Source organism: Branchiostoma floridae, chromosome 19 (assembly GCF_000003815.2).
Source record: "Branchiostoma floridae strain S238N-H82 chromosome 19, Bfl_VNyyK, whole genome shotgun sequence".
Lineage (NCBI taxonomy): Eukaryota > Metazoa > Chordata > Leptocardii > Amphioxiformes > Branchiostomatidae > Branchiostoma > Branchiostoma floridae.
Genome location: NC_049997.1, coordinates 13,732,660 through 13,754,630, shown reverse-complemented (window position 1 = coordinate 13,754,630; position 21,971 = coordinate 13,732,660). Strand labels below are relative to the sequence as shown.

General features: G+C 38.2%; 1 protein-coding gene across 3 annotated transcripts in view; it reads left to right on the top strand.

The window, feature by feature from the left end:
- Window positions 1-21,698, top strand: part of LOC118406830 (spondin-1-like) — an 84,798-nt gene extending 63,100 nt beyond the window's left edge. For 2 of the 3 annotated variants that reach the window (XM_035807183.1, XM_035807182.1), the window contains exons 3-19: window positions 3,451-3,545; window positions 4,390-4,523; window positions 6,400-6,473; window positions 8,836-8,967; window positions 9,530-9,678; window positions 10,206-10,469; window positions 11,004-11,181; window positions 11,557-11,730; window positions 12,781-12,941; window positions 13,874-13,988; window positions 15,397-15,585; window positions 16,187-16,294; window positions 16,705-16,890; window positions 17,382-17,617; window positions 18,094-18,217; window positions 18,635-18,822; window positions 19,523-21,698. In XM_035807183.1, the coding sequence (XP_035663076.1) occupies window positions 3,451-3,545; window positions 4,390-4,523; window positions 6,400-6,473; window positions 8,836-8,967; window positions 9,530-9,678; window positions 10,206-10,469; window positions 11,004-11,181; window positions 11,557-11,730; window positions 12,781-12,941; window positions 13,874-13,988; window positions 15,397-15,585; window positions 16,187-16,294; window positions 16,705-16,890; window positions 17,382-17,617; window positions 18,094-18,217; window positions 18,635-18,801 (2,486 nt within the window). In that variant the 3' untranslated portion in view covers window positions 18,802-18,822; window positions 19,523-21,698. The remainder of the gene's footprint in view (window positions 1-3,450; window positions 3,546-4,389; window positions 4,524-6,399; window positions 6,474-8,835; window positions 8,968-9,529; window positions 9,679-10,205; window positions 10,470-11,003; window positions 11,182-11,556; window positions 11,731-12,780; window positions 12,942-13,873; window positions 13,989-15,396; window positions 15,586-16,186; window positions 16,295-16,704; window positions 16,891-17,381; window positions 17,618-18,093; window positions 18,218-18,634; window positions 18,823-19,522) is intronic. The other variant, XM_035807184.1, reaches the window with a different exon arrangement.
- The last annotated feature ends 273 nt before the right edge of the window (window positions 21,699-21,971 follow it).

The following is a 21,971-nucleotide window of genomic DNA, read 5'->3' as shown; positions in this document are numbered from 1 at the left end:
CCACTGTCCCAGCAACAATGTCCGATTAAAACATCTAGATAACAAATAACCAATTAAAAGTTAGTGTATATTTCAGCCATCAGGTTTGCAGGCATGAGGCTCTTTAGTTCTGGAATGCATGTCGATTGGTCCATTAATTGTGCCAAACAGTCAAGAAGCAGCCAGTAAGGAAGGATTGATAATAAAAAGAATGTTTTATGGAATTCTTTGTCAAAATTTGTTGCTTCATTGTCCCAGAAACAATGTCCGTTTGAAACAACTAGATAAGAAATAATCAATTAAAAGTTAGTGTATATTCCACCCATGTGTCCTAACAACTTCTTGTCCCAATTCCAGTATTTCGTTAAGTAGAACATTCAGATAACATTTAAAAGTTACAGTTACTTTGTCTATATTTTACTCCTTTTTCCACAACTTCTTGTCAGTCAGTCAGTCAGTCAGTCAGTCAGTCATCCTTGCCGCAGTTTCAGGGGCAACAACTTCTTGCCCCAGTTTCAGTTAGACCCCCACTCCAAACACCCCTGTAACAGGTAATCAATTATCCGGGAGGTGTCTCATTCTCTCGTTAGGGAGCGAGCGTGTTGATGACTTCTTCCACATGAGCAGTTTCCCATCAGGGGGCTGTGCTCTACAGATTGGTCTAATTAACCCTCATAATGAAACGACACCTGGTAGCAATGAATTACGCCCTGACGGCCTTCCGATACCGTTAGAGACGCCGGGTGGGAACATCGTTAAGGTGACATAATCAGAGCTGAAAGGCTTCTGGAAGATTCTAAGGCCCCGTTCATGATGCAAAAAATGAAATGGTTCTATCTGTTTAAGGCAAGCTGAAACGGATAAGTTTTGTCAGCATGAACGCCCCGAAACAGATCTGAAATGATCTGAAACAGATTTTTTCAGAACCTCCTTGGGAGGTGGTTCTGAAAAGGTTTCTAGGTAATCCGGAATTGCAACATTGAGAAGAACAGGAAACTGGGCAGGTTGAAAAAAACTTGTTGTCAGATCTTCTGTGGTTATCTAATGTTGCAATACATTTGTACTAACTTAGACTTAGAGACAAATGAGATGAGAAAATGTCTGCATACCTGTACACTTGTAGCATTGTAAATTACCTGCAGAAGACAAATTTCACCAGTTTCTTTTTTCATCCCATTAAAAAAGAAAGTAGTGAATAGGGGTCTGGCAGGATACTTTGTTAGGATATCAGAACAAGGGCTCAAAATACCACCAATCCTGCATATTCAGGTTAGTGCAGGTAAATTTGGAGTTGTGTCGGTATTTCTTATGTCTACCTGCACGTACATTGTATGCACAGTGTTCATTATTGTTGGCTGATTTTGATTACTGTAATTTTGTTAATACCTTTTTTGAGACATATTTCATCTTAAAGATCATTAACATGAACCTTTCCTTAAGATATGAGACTGCAAACATGCATCAAGAATAAAGGGAGCATTTTTGCCCATTATAGCTGTCTACATGTAGATCTGGAAGCCATGCATATCTGTACATTGTACTCATTAACTATAACATGTAGCTATCTCATGTTAATGCCTAAGGGGAGACAGGATCAAACAGTAAGGATAGGTCTAGAGTAAAATTCCAGTGTCACCGAACTCACTTTCCTTGACATACAAACATCTCTTCCTGTTTTCATTCCGTATGCATTAGAGAAATGCCACAGGGAGTGTAAGAATACACACGCTTCGCTGCGTTTCAAAACATCAAAGAAATACAACTGTGATTAGCCTATCTCTGGGTAACATGCTGCTTATTACTACCCCCAGCGGGGTGGGAGACAATGTTTCTGTTCTGATTGATGATCCAGTGTACAGAAACCGTAGAACATGGATTTCATGGATGTTATAAACCAAATTAAGTCTTCAGGAGCTGGATTGGGCTTTATTTCATTACATGTACCTCTAGATTTGTCATTGGTCAATTTTGCTTTGAAAAGTAATACACATAAAGAAAGGCAAGCATTGTATTTGAAGAAAATGCTGTATAATTAACTGTTACACCCATATTTTGTTGCCATATATTCTGTGCTTTGACTTCATTATTTTTAAGTCACATTAATTTGATCAGTTTGGTTTCAATTAAAAAGATACGTTATTGCTGAACTTGATAGTCTACATGATCTAAGGGAAAGTTTGTACCTTAGTACACACCATTTCTGTTAGTGAATATACCCGGCAGTTAGGAGTTTCAAGTTTTCTTAACTGGTGTTTCTATTGTTAATTTATGTTTACTTCAAAGAATGTGTGAGAATCAAGTAAATGCAATGCAGTGGCTTTAGGTACAGCATCATTAGTCTGTCAGCATAAATGATGAAGAGACTGTCTCTATAATTGTTTAGAGGGTTAATTTTTTATTGTGACACCCCAGAAATGAAACATCAGGATTACAGTCGCACTATAGTTCCAAAACCATTTTCAATGGCAACTTTAACAGTCAGAAGGCTAGCTGAGCATAGAAATGTAATTTGTATTACACATAATATGTCCTATTTTTCAAAATTTGTAAACCATTGTATTGATTGTTTTTATTTTCTAACCATAGATATTTTTTATGACCATTGAAAATCCTTCAAATTTACAAAATGGTCTGGGCTAAATGTAACCATTCACATTCTGAATTTGTGCCTTAGAAAACTTTCCCTGAATTTTTTTTCCTTTGGCAAGCTGCCATCTATGGTCAGTAGAATATGGCGATGGACTTGCCATCATAAATATCAAATTTTCATTAAATGATGTCCAGGTAGATTGGATTTAGAATCCCAGGGAGGGTCCGACATGTTTCCCTGTCAGTCCGTCGAGACGTCTACCTGTACAAGCCAATCATCTGTGTAATTTGTTTTGCGAGGAACGGGGTAAGTTAGATTAGAAGGGACATCAGTCACCAGGGTAGAGGTGGAGCTACAGGCACGTCTGTGTCTGATCTGAAAGTGTTTTTTTATCCAGCTGCAAGCAATGGCTGTGGAGAGATAATAGCATTGGCATCTGTAAAGTATTTCACTGTTAACAGTTTCCATGAGTTTTTTTTCAATTAAGATTCCCTCTAGCACTTTTTGTAGTCATGTAAAATCCTTATGAATAATATACAACATACATGTATATCTAATAGATGACATGCCTGTTTTCGTGTCTAAATTTTTAAAACTTTAAATTTTGTCTTGTAAAAAGAGAAACTGTTCAGCAATGAAGACATTTAGATGGATGTTTAGACGATAGATGTTTTTGTTGCATTACTGATCACAAGTGCAGTTTTGTGGGTTATTGTTATGGTATAACTAACCCATGTAAAATGTTATTTTCCAGTGTTAATCACTACTACTACTCCATTGCAGTTCCGTGGGTGCATTGTTAATCCCCAGCAATAGCCCAGTGCAGTTCCGTGGGTCATTGTTATGGTTACAGCTAACCCATGCTAATCTCTATTTTACAGTGTTGATCACCAGCACTAGCCCAGTGCAGTTCCGTGGGTTTATGCTGGTGTCTACAGCTCAAGAAGATGAAACCAAACCACTGGGGACCTTCCAGGTAAAAAATATTTTCCCTGTTCAGGGTTTATTCAAAGGCCAAATGTAGTACAGCCTTAGCACTAACACAGTAACTGTTACAGTTGCTGTAATTTTGTTTTCTAATGAAATGGCAAATGAAGTAAAAAAAATGAATCACCCTACATGTAGATGTCCCTCAAGATAGAAGACTATTAAGGTCAATCAATTAAGATGTTGATGTCCAAATTGAAACCTTTTCATATATTAAGAATGGTACAACAGCAATCATAGATGAGTTCAACCATGTTACAAGCCATCTATACATAGCAATAAATTCAAATGGTTCACTATCACAGTGCAACAGTTAAATGGAAGTATGATTCTTCACAGCAGTAATTTCAGCACCAAGGAGAGTTACTATTACTATTTATTGTTAGAATGCCCCTCAATTTTCAGCCTTCATTTTCACAATATCCACTTTACAGAAGGCATATTCTTTTCTCAGAGCCTTTACTCTCTCACCCCCTCAAACTCTAATTTTCTAGAAGAACTCTGGCATAAAGAGGAGAAACAAGTTATTGAGTTGGAGGAGTCTTACCCGAGGCATTGTCTGCTCCAACTCTTTTGTTGATCAAAAATAGACAAAGATGGCCTTGTAATGTTTTAGTGTTCAAGTAGAGAGAAAGCAGTCTAACCTATATCTCTTTTAGTTTTGATAGTCTATTTGTAAGGAAACAAGTTTCACACAGCCTAACTGTAGGTATTGCCTGTTTCAGTTCGAGGCTGATGTAGATACACAGATGATCTTGTATTTTACTGGCTTCGATGTGAAAAACAGTTAATAGATTTCATGCAGCCTAACTTCAGGACGTTGTCCGTTCCAGCTTGTTGATCAAGAGGAGACCAAGATGACAGGCGGCTGTCCGACGGCCGTCACGCACAAACGCAGTGGACTGAAACAGCGCGTGGAGTTCCTTTGGGTCGCGCCCGAGGAGGGGTCAGGCTGCGTCACCTTCAGGTGTGCAAATTGAAGGAAAACTTTGATTGAACGACAGTTTTTAAGATAGTACTTTGAAGCACATTACCTCTGGCATTTCATAATTAAAGTTCACATGAAGCAAAATGAGTTCTTGAAGGCTACAGAATGTCAATGTTAACCACAACCCAGAATGTTCAGGAAATGACAGACAGGGAAAGCTAGATGGAAAGACAGCACTCAAGATAATGCTTTGAAGAATATTACATGTACTTCTGACATTCCATAATCACAGATGTCATGGAACAATAATCTTGCAAGCTGCATTTTTCCAAGACAAGGTCTAGTTTTGTCACCTTCAGATCCACAAATTAAAGGAAAATTTATATTGAAAGACAGGACTTAAGATAATGTTTGAGGCTTATTAACTCTAGCATTTCATAATCATAGTTGACATGAAGCAAAATTGGAGACTGAGGTGTTTTGTAAGCTACATCTTTTAAGGTCTGGATATGTCACCTTGAGATTTGCATATTAAAGAAAATTTGGGAAAGCCAGGACTAAAGATAATGTTTTGAGGCTTACTACATCTGGCATTTGGTAATAACAGTTGGCTTGGAGCAAAATTGGAGAGATGTGTTGTAACCTATGTACTGGCAATGTCAAATGCAACCCGGAAATGTGATTATGTTTTGAAGCATATTACCTCTGGCATTCAATAATCATAGTTGGCATAAAGCTAAATTGGAGAGAAGTTTTGCAAGCTATGTTTTTGTAAAAGGGTCTGGTTGTGTCACCTTCACATGCTCAAATTAAAGGAAAAATTATTGAAATACAGAACTAAAGGTGATGTTTTGAGGCTTACCTGTGGCATTTCATAATCACAGTCGGGAAAAATTGAAGAGATATTTTGCAACCTACGCAATGGCCATGTCAACCGCAACTCGGAAAAGTTATATTTCTAAAGTAAGATAAAGTAGCAGAAAAAGAATTGGGGCATCGCTAAACTTGGAGAAACCTTGAGGGAGCCAAAGTCGATGTGAAAGTCATATTTTCTAATATTGAGAAGCATCCCAAGGGATCAACGCAAGGAAATGGCAAACCATGGTGGAAATATAGATTAATGTCTGTGCTTCTGTGGGATGCACAAAATGTCCACCTGTATTGGGATATTGACTGCATACACTGAACTTCCAAAAAAAGGGCTTAGAATGAAGATGTTCAAAGCATTTGCAGACACAGTAAAATTCTATGGACATGCTAATGTACTTTTATTTGGAATCATATGAATACATGTAAGCTTGCTTGTCTTCAAAGAGGTATTTCATATATGGCCTCCTCGGTCAATATAACCAGATATTGGAGGAAGAAAGAGGGATACTAGGCATAATGTGAGGATTTCAGTGAATGGATAGGCATAATGAAAAGTAGAGAATGAAGAAAAACAGAAAACAAAGAAGGGTGGAGAAAACTAGTTGCCAGAGCTTCTGTGGTGCCTCAATAGTCAAATTTAAAAAAAAAATGGTAAGACTGATCATGAGGGATAGATGATGATCATAGATGAGTTGAGATGTGAGATTGGCTGCAAAAAAATTAATTTTCCTAATAATAGTCCATGAAGTATTGTGCTGTACAGTTTTTTTGTTGGAATTACAGGAGTAAGAGATCATTGATGATATAATAATCAGTATTACACATTGTTATATGTTCAAATGATGTAAGTTCAGTTATCTTTGAATGCTTGCCAACATAAGAATACAGAGTTACTCTCTGACTTTGAAATATTTATTTTCCAAAATTTTATAATTTTGCTAACAACAGTAGCAAAGTTACTAAGATTGATACATTGTGCTTGACATGTAGTTTACACATGTCACATCTTGTTGTGATATGGTTGTTGTTGTTGTGTTCCCCACAGGGCTACAGTAGTGCAGAGTCGACTCATCTGGTTCATGGATGATGGCGCGCTGGCACTGACTCTGTGTGAAGAAAGTATGTATTCAACAGTTTCCCATACAAATCAAGGATTGAGTTGGCCATCTTCCAAATGTTTTATAGATATGGTTCATGTATAATTTGATAAGGACATTAAGTATTTGGCTTTATTTTAGATTTCTTTTGTATGAGAAGAAATGTGCAGATGAATTTGACATTTTTAGTTCCAAGATGTTTCAAGTATTAATTCAATGTTTCAAGAAATTGTTTTGCGATTTATAAAAAAATCCTCTGTGATGTCATTAAGCAAACTATGAAATGATCATGACATTAATGGTAGAAATGGAACTAAGGCTTCAGCACTGCTTTTCTATTTTGGCATTGAAAATCTGTGGCTAAACTGGCAGCATTGAGACTAAAAGGTTGCAAGTATAATTCCTGGCATTCCTGGCTAGTCATTCTGCACTTGACACATTCTACCCAGGTGTGAAATTAGGTACCTGACTTTTGGAAGGTGAAGGCCTGTGGAGTTGGATTGACTCTGCCTTCCAATACTGTACCCTAGACAGTGGATTAATTGATAACCCGCTGCCCCTACAGCCTCAAAAAGGCTAAGGCACCTTTTTTCCCAGTATGTTAATGCAAAACTGCTTCTTACCAGATCACAAGCATTTTAAGCAATCCATCATTTTCACTTCTTCCTCAGTATCTGGCTAACCGCACAAGTTTGTCCATTTATCTCAGTCACCAATCCGTTTCTCTCAACCTATCACCCCCTATGGGCTCTGACCATATTACTGCAAGCCAACAGAGCAAGATAAAGCCAGCAGGATTCCAAAAAAAATTCCATGGACTCCACCATATCGTTATGTATAAGTTTAGCAACATCCGTGAAATATGTTTCGGCCACCCTGACACTTGTAACTCCCAACTTGTTACATATTCGCCGCAAGACCTTAACTCCGCAGTTAATTATTTGGGCAAGGTCTCGGCCAACCTTCGATCCGTGAAATTACGACTTATTGATTTTCGTCCGCCCGAATTCTTCCCGCGGGTAACCTACAGTTCCCAGGTCGTTATCCTGAAGATCTGTTTGCAGTTTTTGTCTCAAGGTTCTGCATTGAGGATGTTCCGTGAGGTAGACCCAATTTTGCAAAGGTCGTTTGGGATTGAAAAAGGATAGTATAACTAACGTCTCCACTCTTAGGGCAGAATCAGCTATTATAGGCAGAACTATGTGCAGGGTTAACAACCTTTTAGCTCTGCCAGGAAAGGGGTGGTTTGCATCTTCCTGCCACCATTATTATAGATAACAGGCTGGACTCACAAAGGATGACAAATTGCAACATGTGCTGGCTTGAATGATAAAGGGAGAAACGTGTGAAAGGAAGGTATCTTTAAGAGCAGGTTTTGAAAGGGTATTGGCCTTGCATCGTTTATGGGAACGCCTCAAAAGCAGTCTCTATTAAAGATAAACATGTGCTACATAAATTGCTGGTATTATCTCGTGTTTTCGGCTGCCATACTTAGAGGAGATATGCACAATATCAAAACCTATTTCCTTTTATGTAATGTCCTCAGGGAAATGAATGTATTTTCTTTTTCTGTTTGTGCATTAAATAATGTTTTATCTATGACATTAAAATGGACCCATAGGTCACTTTGTTTGTGGTTATGAGAGTGGGTGCAAGGGTCAAGCATATCATACAAAGGTCAAACACATTATGCATACAGAAATAGCAAGTAATGGAATCATAAAATAAATCATAGTTTTATACAAATGTGTCTTCACAATAAGATACTACCAAGAGGACCTTTAAAATGATAACAGTTTCTACAAAGAAATTGACAGAAATAAGTGAAACAACAAACAAGACTTTAATAATAGAGCAACAGCAAAAAAGAATTTAAGGATCTCATACTTTCGTTTTATTTATTATTGTGAATTTCTTGCTGATTCTTTTTGAATTGCTCTCACAGTTGTCAAGAGACATGCATGTTGCAGTAAATTGAAGACAGGAAATGAGATGACCTATTCTGGGAGACTGGGACCTTCCCTGTACCTTTGACCTAACTTCCTGTCAGTGTCTTTGACTTGCATATTGCTATATACCATCAAATGCAGACATATAAGCAAACAAATCCAGGCAGTCGGACATGTTGAAAACAAAGCCTCTGTACACTGAGGTAAAAATTGCACAAAGTGATTAGTAACCCCAAAACAGTGCGCATATACTTTCTTCCTCCTGTAGAGTGTAAGAGAAGTAAATTTGCAATTCCTACAATTTAAGACCATGTAATTTTTCATGTAGCTTCATACTTACTTTACTTTGGCCGAGCTCCCGCTCGAACCAGGTCTCCATCGGGGACTTGATTTCCTTCACTTCACTGTGGCTAATACATGTTATTTCTCTTATAGATGATGTAGCAATTATGCCGAAGATGGCCGAAAAGAAAGAAGTAGCGAACTGCACGGCCTGTGGAGCGGGAAAGTACCGCATGACGTTCTATGGACTGTGGTCACAGCAGACTCACCCAAAGGACTACCCCAGTAAGTAAAAATCATTGTCTTTTTTTCTGTCAATAATCCACTGCTGCATTGGTCTGGATGTAAGTGTAGTGTTCTTTGATTTCTTAAGGTTTCTAAATACCAGGTGAAATTGGTAAAGATACAGAATTGGAGTTGTGCAGGTATTTCTGATATCTACCTGCATGAACACTTGTTCTCGTATGCATTAGTAGGTACATTTGTATGCTCAAATTGTATACTGTTGTATTGAATGTTGGTTATGCACGTGTTTCGATATCCAGTATTTCGACACCCATAACCCTAACATAAGAGCATTGGAACATAGGGATGTTGGAACATAGCGGTATCAAACATAGGGGCACTGGATCATACATGCATGGCTTTTGGCACGTTACCAGCCATAAAATGCAATGGTATTATTGCAGTGAATCCCCAAGAGCTGTCAGTGTGATTCACCATCCTAAAATCTTAGTGATGTAGGTAAACATGTTTGTGTAGATGATTTTTTCTAAGTGCATTAATAATTATGTTGAAAAAAGCTTTTCAATCCATTTTAACAATGCTCTATACTGCGTCTCTCCAGAGTATGGAACCCACTGGTCTGCTATCATTGGTGCAACCCACAGTAAGGACTATACCATTTGGGAATATGGGGGGTACTCCACAGAAGGAGTGAAGCAGGTCGCAGAATGGGGCTCTCCAACCAAACTAGAACGTGAAATGAAAGAACAGGTAAGGCATTTCAATTTCAATAACTACTCATTTCAAAATTTGTGTTAAACCTTTAGTTGATGAAATTTACAGTGAGTGACAATATTTGGTATTCTTACAACAAGAGAGGCTCTCTCCTTGGTGCTGAAATGGTAGAGCTGATCAAATGGTAAAAAAAATATGATTTGATCATGATAAGTTTACTTAACTGCTTTATAGCTGTATGTATGGCAAATGTATTCATTCTACTACTATCATTATTTAACAATAATCTAGGAAACTCTTAATGCACTCAATGAAAGATGAAATTGAATAAAATTATATAATACTATGTTCTGAAACTGTGAGGCCTATATTTGTATAATCTTTGATAGAATTTCTAAGATTTAGGTAGTTAATTTACCCTCTTCATGCTGCCTTTCCTATAACCAATACAAAGTTGGTGCCAAGTGGCTACCTTAGCAAGCTACGCACTATGATTAAAGCCTTACCTATGATTAAAATGCAAGGATCATCACACAAAAGTCATTTTACTCTGTTTCGAACAGGGAAACAAGATCAGGACAGTTGTGAAGACAGACCCCCAGTGGCCTGCGTACGAACCCAGGAACATTAAGGCGCCGGTTTCCTCGGACTTCGGAGTGGACAGCGAACACCACCTGCTGTCGTTCCTCACCATGCTGGGGCCGAGTCCCGACTGGAACGTGGGGCTCAGTAACTTCGACGTCTGCCAAGGGGACCAATGGTTGGACAGGACAGAGATGGACCTGTACCCTTGGGATGCTGGGACAGATTCTGGCATCACTTACGAGGTAGCTGGTTGGCTGGAGAGATGACTATCACTTTGCCATGTAGTTGATTGAAGAATAGCTGCATCTAGATTGTTTGTTGGGCTTTTAGCATATACAGTAAATGTATTTTAAGTTTGAGGGGATTTAATTTCATGGTAGTGGGAAAATGGAGTGTTCGCAGTGGTCTCGAGTTTGCGATTAAGCGCCATCCCATGAACTTAAATGTATTAACACACTTTACTGCAGTCACATGCTGTGATGGAAAACCCGGTGCCTCTATGAACCACCAGTCAGAAACCACTTACTGGTTGTATGGCAAGGGTGCTTTGCATTTGCAGTATACCATTATATCTAGTGAATGAAGATTTAAGATCAAACAAAAGTATGCTACTTTTTTACCTTTTACTAGATATGACAGTCATTATATGCAACTCATTACTTTATAATGAAAAGCAACTGCTTTGATCAGGTTTGTCCTAAGATGCTGATTAGTATGCAAGTAATCCTGTTTTTTACTTAATATGAGCAACACGTTTTCATCTATCAATTTCACAGTCGGCAAACTCTCCCACGATTCCACGGGAGAAGATCAGACCAATCACAAGCCAGGACCCAAAGAACCCAGCGTCCCCTTGGTACAACACTCGAGGCAAAAGTTTCCCCCCAGTTGCAAGGATCGTGATCGAGCGCACAGGGATCATGGATAATGGCTGCCATGGGAAAACATCTAGAGGTATGCGACACAGTGTTCCACAAAAAGTAGATAAATGATGCTTGCAAGATCAAATCAAACTTTATTATACAACAATCTGATCAGGTATAATGTGTGGCAAATTGCTTAACAATTCTGAATAGCAGGTCTAATATCTACACTTAATCTATAGGGACTGCATTGTAAAGTATTTAGTAAGAGGATCCAGATGTACAATGTATATCAAATGTTTGCATCTAAAATAATGCAACCTCTCATGAATTTATTGACAGCATTACGAATGTAGGAACACTGTATATTTTATGTACATGGTGTACATGGTCTTCAGTGCTATCTCTGCTGTGCTTTGAATTGGTTCCCTCAGGTTTACATTGTGTATACCTCATATACTTTTAGATGATGAAGAGGATATCGACTTATTCAGCGAGGAGATCAGCTTGTCCAAAGCTGAGAAGAAGGAAAGGAAGAGAAACAAGGACAGGAATCGTGGACGAGACAAAGGACGCGACCGTCACGGCCATGACCATGACCATGATGGCAGCCGCAAACTCACGAAAGGCGACCTAACTAGTATGTCGGAACATGAGTGTTAACTGTTACAATTATTGTTATACAATTCATATAGAAAGTATAGTCAAACTTGTACTGATGACTTGACCTCTATATAGGGACCATCATGGACCATCGAGTGGTCCCATATACTGTACTAGTATTCACCCAAGCACAACAAATCCTCTTTGTAGAGGCCAGTCCTCTGCTGTTACAATTTTTTTCAAATTCATTGAGTGGTCACTATAGAAAGGTTTGACTGTATTTTACACGTGGCATTATGAACATGTATCTTGAGTCGTGATTATTGAATATAGAAGGAATCTTTCACAGCAATTAGAAAGAGACTTTCTAGGTTTTATTTTGTGGTATCCACTTAAGGGTGTCAATGAAAATGTGATATTAATAGTATTTCATTCATTTTCACAATGTTTGTTGAAGAGAGTAGTTCTGAGGACCAAAGACAGTTTGGGTTTTCTGAATTTTGTCTGGAGTTTCCCCCTACTTTCTAAAGGAATGGCCGACGACTATGTTCCCTACCACGACTCGTATTACTGCGGGTATCAGCAGATAGGGGATTTCAGGTTGTGTATTGCCCGCTTAGGTAAAACTTCTTCCTTTCTTCAAAACTAACGAAAAACTCTAACCTACCATGCATTCTAAGATCTGACACTCCTGAAGGTGTTTTTATGATCAAAGCTTTTCAATTAAAGACACCATTCGATTCACACCAGGTCCAAATCCATACGTCATATCAGGCCAGTCCACTTTTGTAGGTGATGTCTGATGAGTGACAATTTCAACTGTTCAAATAAGAAAACAACAACCAACAAATCTAACTAGCTCACTGCTACACAACAAAACTACCATATGCGCTATTCTATAACCCTTGGGCACAGCAACAGTCTGTTCCCTGTCTCAAAAGGCTTCAAGCAAGTTTCCTGATGTCAAAACATACAAAACATTAAAAATATACCAAGACTAAAAAAATACAAATGTACTTGTTTGAGTTTCAAATTCAACAGTATTTTACTTGTATTTCAAACAAGGTCTTGTTTGTTTTGTTTATAGTTTCCATGGGAACCATGGCAGTAAACTCGACGGCAGTGAAGATCTGGTGGGCCCCGCCCTCCAACGTCCACTCGAGCATCCTGGGATACCTGGTGTATTACCAGGAGGGGCAGAAGCTGCTGGGACCCAACGTTCTGGAGATCCCAGATGGAGAAACAACGGTACATGTATATCTTTTGTTATTTATTGCTGTTTGTTGCATGTTAAGTTATATATATACCTTAAAATATCAAATACTCTCAACAAGAATCAACAGAAACGATGCTGTACTGAAGTTAGTTTTCGTGTTACATCGGAAGAAAATCTGTATGATAATGCACTCAAATAGTGATGACGTGGAGGAATCAGTAGGAGTAAGTAATGATTAGTCTACACAAAGTATACATTGGCTATGTTGTGCTTTTTACATAACATGTATACACTGGCTGTGTTTCAAACATTTTGATGATGCTATAAATGCAACCCTCATCCAAGGGGGCAAGGTGCACCAGCTTACACATGTGATTGTGTTGGTTAACAGTTGGCAATGGCTGGTTGTTACCTGAAGAAATGATACATACTTTGTGTAACAACAGGAGGCACATGCATTTGTTTTGCATTAAACTAGGAAACTGTCTTTTGTCATAACACACTGCCAGTTACAGAACCACATGTAGATTTGGAAATGGTACGGCCGAATAAAGAGACTCTTTTTACAGTGACTGCTATTACAATGTGAACCAGTCAGAATTGCCCTGATGAAGGTAACAGACGTTTGGTGTAAATGACGTAACGGTTGTGTAAAAAGAATCTGTTTATTCAGTGATGTAATGTAGGTTCACCTTAATCTGTCGCAACCTTTATCCCTTGTATTGAAAAGCAGTGTATTTAGGGACATAAAGACGACGGAAGGTAGTTTCAGATTGCAATATTTTCAAATATTTCAGTTTGATACCAATGTTCGTAGACTTGATAACCGTTACCTTGTTTTTCAATATAACGGATATAGGTTACCGTGCGGATAAAGGTGAACTGCCGTTACCGACCAGATTAAATTATTCACAAATTATAGCCATACGGTCGGTAACACTTCATCCTTCTTGCCTTTATTCAGCAAATCGTGCTGGGTGGCCTGGAGCCTGAGTCCCCCTACACCATCCGTGTGGTGGCCTACACCATGGAGCAGTCTAACATACAGTCTGAACCTGCTATGGTCACTACACTGCCAGGTGGGGCTTTTATTTTTTTCTACCTTTTAAATTAACAAGCTTTTCTTCCGGTGGTCAGTAAAACACTGTACATATTCAACACAATATGAATAATGCATTTAAAATTTAGATACATACAAACTGTACACATTCAGTGTCAATACAGTTTAAGTCTTAGGGCAGCATATTACTGACAATTAAAGAGCTGTCTTGCCTATTAGTAGTAGAATGCAGAGATCAACGTTTCTACCTGAATGTACAGAATGCCAGGTATCTGTACATTTGTACATTCTATGAGGTACAAATGTATGAATGGACCAATTTTACAGACAAATTCAGCACATTGAATACCTTTATGATGCGTTCTGTGTCCATGGCAAACTGTATTCAGTATCCAAAGGCATAGAGACTGAATGTGAGAATTTACGAACTTCAAAGAAAATGCATGAATTATCAAGTAACAAGATGTCTCAAAGGTTTTAAATTCAACAGTGCATACATGTACCTCATATCACAAAATTCATATTTTTTGTCTATTCAAATATCACTTAGACTTATCACAATTATGACATATAATAATTCGTATAATGGACCTGTCAGCTGTAGATCTCTCCAAGGGCAGCCCTTTAGTTTGTAATTCCTTTCAAAGAGAAGAAAATCCATTAGATGGTCTCCTGAGTACATCACTTGTGGAAACACTCGTTTGAAGTTACTTATAAGTGACAAGGATGGATGAAATTCAATCTGCTTCAGTTGATGGATGTCCCTAGTCTAGTTTTAGTCTACTAGTATATTTCAAACAAATGTAGAGCACTTGGAATTTCAATCTTTTACTTTGTGACTGCAAACTTTGTATATATTTTATGTACATTCTGTCAAACCAGTCTTTAGTGACCACTCTATGGATTTGAAGGAAATGTTCGAGTAGACAGATGGTCACTATGGACAGGCTTCACAATATATCAAAAGCAATCAGCTCAGAACATATACACAATGCAAATAAGGTATGCAAATAGTCAAAATATTGAACTTATTGATTAAGGTAATGATTGTTAATACAAAAATAAGTCCCCCAATATGTTAAACTTAAGGAAAATTATTCTCATTACAGCCTCTCTTTGTAATAAAGAAACACAAAATTTAATACACATGAATCTTACAGTACTGAAAATTAAATGCAGGATTTATTTGTTCAAGAAATTCAAGGATCTTTCAACAGCACTACATTGTTGTGTTTACTTTAATTACCAATACAAAGAACTGGACCTACACCTGTTGTCAACTTCTACATTATTTTGTATATGACTTGTGTCAAACAGTTCAAACTTTGGGGCAGTTCAGTTCTCTGTGTTTTACTGTGACCTCCTTATTAAAGATCTTTCTTCGCAATATTCTTTCTCCGTGATATAACCTTATGTCTTTTCCTCAGACACCAGCATCGTGGATGTGCCGTGCCTGTACAGCCCGTGGTCTGAGTGGTCCGACTGTAGCGTACAGTGCGGGAAAGGTGTGAGGAAGAGGAACCGCGTGCTGAAGTCTCTCCCCAGCCCCATGTGCACAGACGAGCTGGAACAAACAGAACAGTGCATGGGGCCCAGGCCAAGCTGTGATGTGGAAGGTAAAGTCAAATTTCAACACTGCACAATCACCCACTGACTCATACACTCACTCAGTTCTGTACATAGGTTCTAGTTGCTGTAGGGGCAGTCCGTTGGTCCACAAAGGTTCTCCACACTCAACTGCATGATTACACTGTCAAATTTCAACACTGCACAACAGCTTACCAGTTAAGCCTGTCACACATTTAGGACCTTTCCACTACATTGATCACAGTACAGACTCCTTAACCAGCAGGACACGTTTTGCCACTCCCATGGAATCAAATCACCCTCTCATGAGGAAGTTCCAAGCTGAAAGCTTCTTTCCCAGAACTACATTGTTATGGAACAAGGTTCCTTGTGATTGCTTCCATGCAGAGTACAACCTTTATCTTTTCAAGTCAAGGGTTAACATACATTTGACATCACAACCCACAACATAACCCAAAATATGAGTTGCTCTTAGAGACTGTTTGTTTTGTGGTGAATCTGAAGTAACCTGTGCTTGGTTTGGAGTAGCCTGGAATCCATCTTATGTGGGATGTAGAAAGAACAAGTCAGTTAGTAAGTACATGTATCAAAGGTTTTATTTGGATTGCCTTTTTCTTTGTTATATCATAGTGCTGGAGACACCCCCTGAGGACCTGACTGCCATTCCAGTGGAAGGGCTGCCGGCAGTTGTGCAGCTCGCCTGGCAGCCGCCGGAGGAAGCGCAGGGAACCATTATGGGTAAAGAGCCTATGGTGTTTGTTTGCTTGTTTAGAATTACCATTAGCAAAACACACATTAAACTTACTACACTTCCTAGAGACCTTTTCTAATAATATACAAAGTTTAACATAAATACATAATACATTGTTTATGATTCTAGTACATTAATCCACCTTGGATAACATTACAACTATCTGAGGCTCAATTACATAGCAAACCTAACAATGGGATAGAAGTGTCACAGTGGGTTTGGAATTGTTGCATGTTTACATGTTGTTATCACCCAGTCCTGCACAGTCATAGAGATTTTAATATCTTTGAGAATCAAATGCTGCAGATGAGCTGGTAAATTCCCATTGAAGTCTCAGCATTTTATACTTTCACGCAACAGTGCATAGTGCTGAGTATTCTCATTCTGTATTTCCCAGACTACTTCGTGTTTTACATCAAGGAGAATTCCACAGACTGGAAGACTGTCCAGGTCCCAGGGGACCAGCTGACCTTGACCCTGACCGACCTTGTCCCAGGAAGGTCATACTACTTCCGTGTCCAGGGTAGAAACGCCCTTGGTGTCGGGCCTGTGTCTGACCCCATCATATACAACCCAAAACAAGGTACAAAATGTGCTATAATGTATTGTATTGTATGTGCTATAATTATTGAGTCCACTACACCACTATCCAATAGGGTATTTCCTGAGCTACATAATGTATGCTGTGACTATATGTTAGTTATGAATAACAAAAATAGCTAACAGTAATAATATATGATATGTAATACACAATACATGTATATGATGCAAAATGCACACTTAAAGCATGACTGTTGATATAAGAATTGAAGTAAATTTACTGAAGTAACTCTCCAAAGAATTTGGCCTCATCTTGGCAATCATGTTGTAGTTACATGCAGCAGATGTCCATTTGCAGCATACATGTAACATTTCACCTGTCCACTTGCACTTCATGCATGTTGCTGCAGAACTAATATAAGATACATGTAATTGTATAGTTTTTAATTAGACAACTAATGAAGGAGTCACCGTACCAAAATTTTCATGATAGAGATGATTGATCAAAATTGTATTTTATGACATTTCTTACAGCTGCTGAGCAGCAGAGGAAAATGCAGTCTCCAGTCTGGGAACAAGACTTGTTCGGCAGAGAGGAGGACAGCAAGCAGACAGACATGGTTGTCGTGGACCTGAACGCTGCGTACGAGTTTGAGGATTATGAGATTGACGAAGGCCAGCCAGACCACAAACAGCAGGAAAACGATGACAAAAAGAAAGCCATAGACTGTATGGTGTCTGATTGGTCAGAGTGGGCCCTATGCTCAAGGGTAAGGATGGACAACCATATTAATATCAGTCCGAGATTTTTAGGTTTAACTTATGGGTTAACAATGACAACGTACAATATTGTAGACAACATTCATTGGGGAAAGGAGTATTTTTGTTGCTGCATACAATGTACTAACAGTATCTTTGATGGCTAACGTTCAACTGTGTACAGAGTCCATAGCTCCCAAATGTAGAAATACAAAGTAGTTTCATGAAAGCCCAACTAAACAACAGACTTGCAGCCACTCTCTCATTCATTGAACCATAAATTGTCATGCTATCATTATGGGTTGAACAACTACATAAGACAGTCAGGCTTGATCCATTGCTTGTAGAACTTTTGGGATGTACATGTACAATCATGACTTCTAACTTTTATTTGTTGTCATCTACTTATGGCCGTTACAGTAAATGTTATTGCTTGAACAGAACTTTTGTGGCATCTAACTGAACCTCATTTGCTGTTGTCCCCCAGAGCTGTGGCAGAAAGGGAGGGGTTCAGCAGCGCACCAGGGAGACCAAACAGAAACCCAAACATGGAGGCAAGTCGTGTCCCCCTCGCAAGGAGACACGGAGGTGCAATGTCGGGAGGAAATGTCGTAAGTAGCAAAATCATGTTAAAACAGTCAATAATATCAAGCCTATTGTACACAGACAAGCCTCTGTTTGATAGTTCAGTTCATCAAGACAGTGTTGTCAAATGTCCAGATACACGTTGTTTTTTTAACTCTTCAATGTAAATTCTGATTCGGAGTCTTGTTTTTGGTGAAAACATGTTACGGTAGAGATCTGTCATAATTGGCAATTCTACCACTAGTCTTGTGAGTGACCACTAGACTATTGATCACAAGTGTCTGTCATCAGATATCATAATCAGGATCTCTATCAGAACAGGCAATTCTACCAGAAGAGATTCCTATCAGAGTCTTTATAGACAGACACTCTAATGGAGATTTCTACCACTGATTTTGCCGATAATCTGTACCCTGACACATGATATTTGTTCCCGTGTTCAGCTAAGCACTGTAAGCTTGGGAAGTGGGAGGCGTGGTCGGAGTGTACGGTCACGTGTGGGGAGGGGATACAGATGAGGACGCGCCCCGTGTTCAGGGAGCCGAAGTTTGGCGGGCGCGAATGCAGCTCCACGCTCCAGAAAAGGGTGTGTCTCAGAGAGGAGTGCTAGACACATGCAACAAATAGGCAGGTATGGCACTTACTATACAAAAGGTATATATGGTGTTGTATTTGTAGGAGAAAGGAGAATTCCCTAGACGTTCTTGGGAAATCTTGCTTACGTTTCCATACCTCTAAGACACCTTTCCCAGAGCTTCTAACTGAAGTTCTGTTTCTCGGTGCCATATGTAACTGATGTAGGTGGCACTATTGCACACAATCCCAAACGTGGCTAAGCTTGTATCCCCCCGTCCTGGTAAGAAAGCAAGAGTGAGTATTACATGTAACTGGTTGTGTACAAGAATTCTCCTCTATCCTTTTTTTTGGGGGGGGGGTGTATTTTGTATATTGTATCCATGTCTTCATATACAGTCAAAGCCTCAGGTAAGCACCACTGCATGTATAAAAAGGTTTGTCTAGATAAGATCAGATAAAAGATTGTTAGGATACATGTAGTTTGCATACTTGTGAAAATGTGCTAAACCATTATCCAAACAGAATAAGAGACACTAGTGCAGACACTACATGTTTGTATAATGTTGACGTGTACACAGATGAATTTGACTGTCTAGCTTACCAGTAAAGCCTTTATACTCATGTTTAGGTTAATGCAATACAAGCTCAGATCCTAATATAAGCCAGATAGAATGCATAAAGTTTAACCAAATTGTGTTGGGTGTATTCAAATTTCTGTGTTTTTGCTGACAATGTATTTACTGTGTGTTTTGCAGGTGACCACCACTAAGTCACAGAATGCTGTACAAGTGCAAGTTTTTTCCACGGCTGTAAATATTTGTGGTTGGTTGCCAATAACCTCTCCAGAACCACTCCATGTGACGCAGGGCGTTAAGTCATATTCTGTGCAACTTGTTGCAAAGTGCAAAACATATTGTTTTTATATCATATATTATTAACATGCATTTAAACAGGTTCATATCATGTGAGTCATTAACTCCATTGTTGCACACCAATGATATGACTATTAAAGTTAGTTATTATATAACTCATTAACTTATCATGGTTCACCTTAAATGTATTCAATGTATTAAGGATTTACTCTTTATAGAAAAGTGGAGTATTTGTCATTGATGTGTGATGTGTATTTATAGGGTATCAAGTATTTTATTTGATATGCTAACATGCAAAACTTTTATGTATCGAAGTGGATATTTGTAACCAGACTCTTGATGCCTAAAAGCAAACACTGTATAGAATGTCTTAAAGTTTATATCATGTGATTCACACTACTAGTAGGTGAATGAAAAACATCTACAATAGACACAATACAAATTGTTGTATTATATGATGGTAGAAGTAGAAACTATCACGCCACTTTAAATACCGTGTAGAAATTCAATGTAGTACTACATGATTGTGTAGTACAAAAAGTACATTTTGTAACATTCTGTTACAATGGGGAACCAAATACCAACACATACATTGTAGTACATAATCGTGCAATCTTTCAATCTGAAAACAAAGCAAGAAAGTTGACCAGAATATGCAATATTATAACTTCATTCCTTCCTGTACACTATTCTTGGGGGAGGGGTGTCAAAACAATTCACCAGGTCCCATTTCAGTAATCAACCATACTGCCCCATTGCCAGAATGTTATGAAACAAAACAGACATCATCGTACTATACAACAATGTGAAAAGATGCACTGAGTTTATATGTAACTGGCTTATCTACCTAACTAGTCTTGTATATTGACACATTGGCATTAGAGATAGATTTTTAACACTCAGGAGAAAAAAATGTAGGTCTAGAATTCCCTGATATTGTGACTGTTCTGTGATTGTGCAACAAGTATGTCATGCATGTATCAGTATTACAAAGAGATGTATATTTTCTTTGCAGTAAAGTATTTAGATTATTTGCTACTTGTAACAAAACTATGTGTTCTTAGATCGATTTTTATGTATGTTTGGGGGATGTCAATATTTTCATGAGATCAATTTTAATACATGGTATAATTGTATTGTGAAGCTAGAGCACAGTGATGTAACCTATGTGATGATGTTGGGTTAATGCAAGTTGGAAAATGAGAGAAAATGGTGTAAACAATTTTGTGAGAGTTAAGATTCTGTGTTGTATATGATGAATTTGATAAAAGATCATACTAAAAGGTAGAACAAACATTAAGCAAAAATGTTTCCTAAACAGATAATTTAACCCATACATTGTTTACAGATTTCAATGATACACAAAGGATAATAAATAATTATAAATTTCTCTCAAAATTGGTGAAGAGTTGGCCGATTTCATTGCCTATAGTAAAACAAAGCTTATTACCAGTATGAGCTGCTCATCATAGATTTCAAATGACCAACGTGTCCTTTAAAAAGGTATACTATCAAGAAAATGCAGGAGAATGATGCAGTAATCCCTTTCTAGAAACTGATGACAGAAATGGAAAACTTTTGTGCTCTCAGCATTCCACACCTTTCAGATACAGGTAATAATACTGAAAGGAATAACTCATGATTATCAAACTAAGTTTCTTTGCACACAACTGACAGACATGTACTTACCAAGTTTTTGCTGGTCCTTCTACTAACATTACCTTCCTCTGTGCAATATCGACTGGTTCTACTTGACTGTATTTTCTTAGTCAGTACTGCCCAGATAGAGGCAGGTACCAGAGGAACTACTTAAACAATTCGGGAGGGCAATATCTCTTAGATGTGTGCAAAGAACTTTGTCTATCATTGATTTAACAACCTCTGATATATTCTAAGATGGCTCTTCCTCATGTTTGAGGATGTATATTCAAGGACAACTTCTTTTTATAAGAAAGTTTACTTAAGAGATTAACTACTTGAGTCAGTACTTACAAAAATAGGGAACCTCACCTCACTAACATATCTGTATTTTGTGAATAAATTATGATTATCACCAACAGATTCAGATGTTTTTCATTGTCATATTAGGGTTGCTGTAATTCTAGACATGTATTTAGTAATTAGCATGAAAAAAAAAGACAACCTACATGTAGCTCCTGGTGAAAGTTAGTTTGTTACCCCCTCTTCTACAACAATACAGCATACCTCCTGGATGAACAAGGCTTTAGTTAGACTAAGTATAAGAAGTTAGTTTCAAACTGTTACTGTATTTTGAAAGAACTGACAACCAACTTCTTGAATGAACCTCCCTTGTAAAACATGGTGAAATATA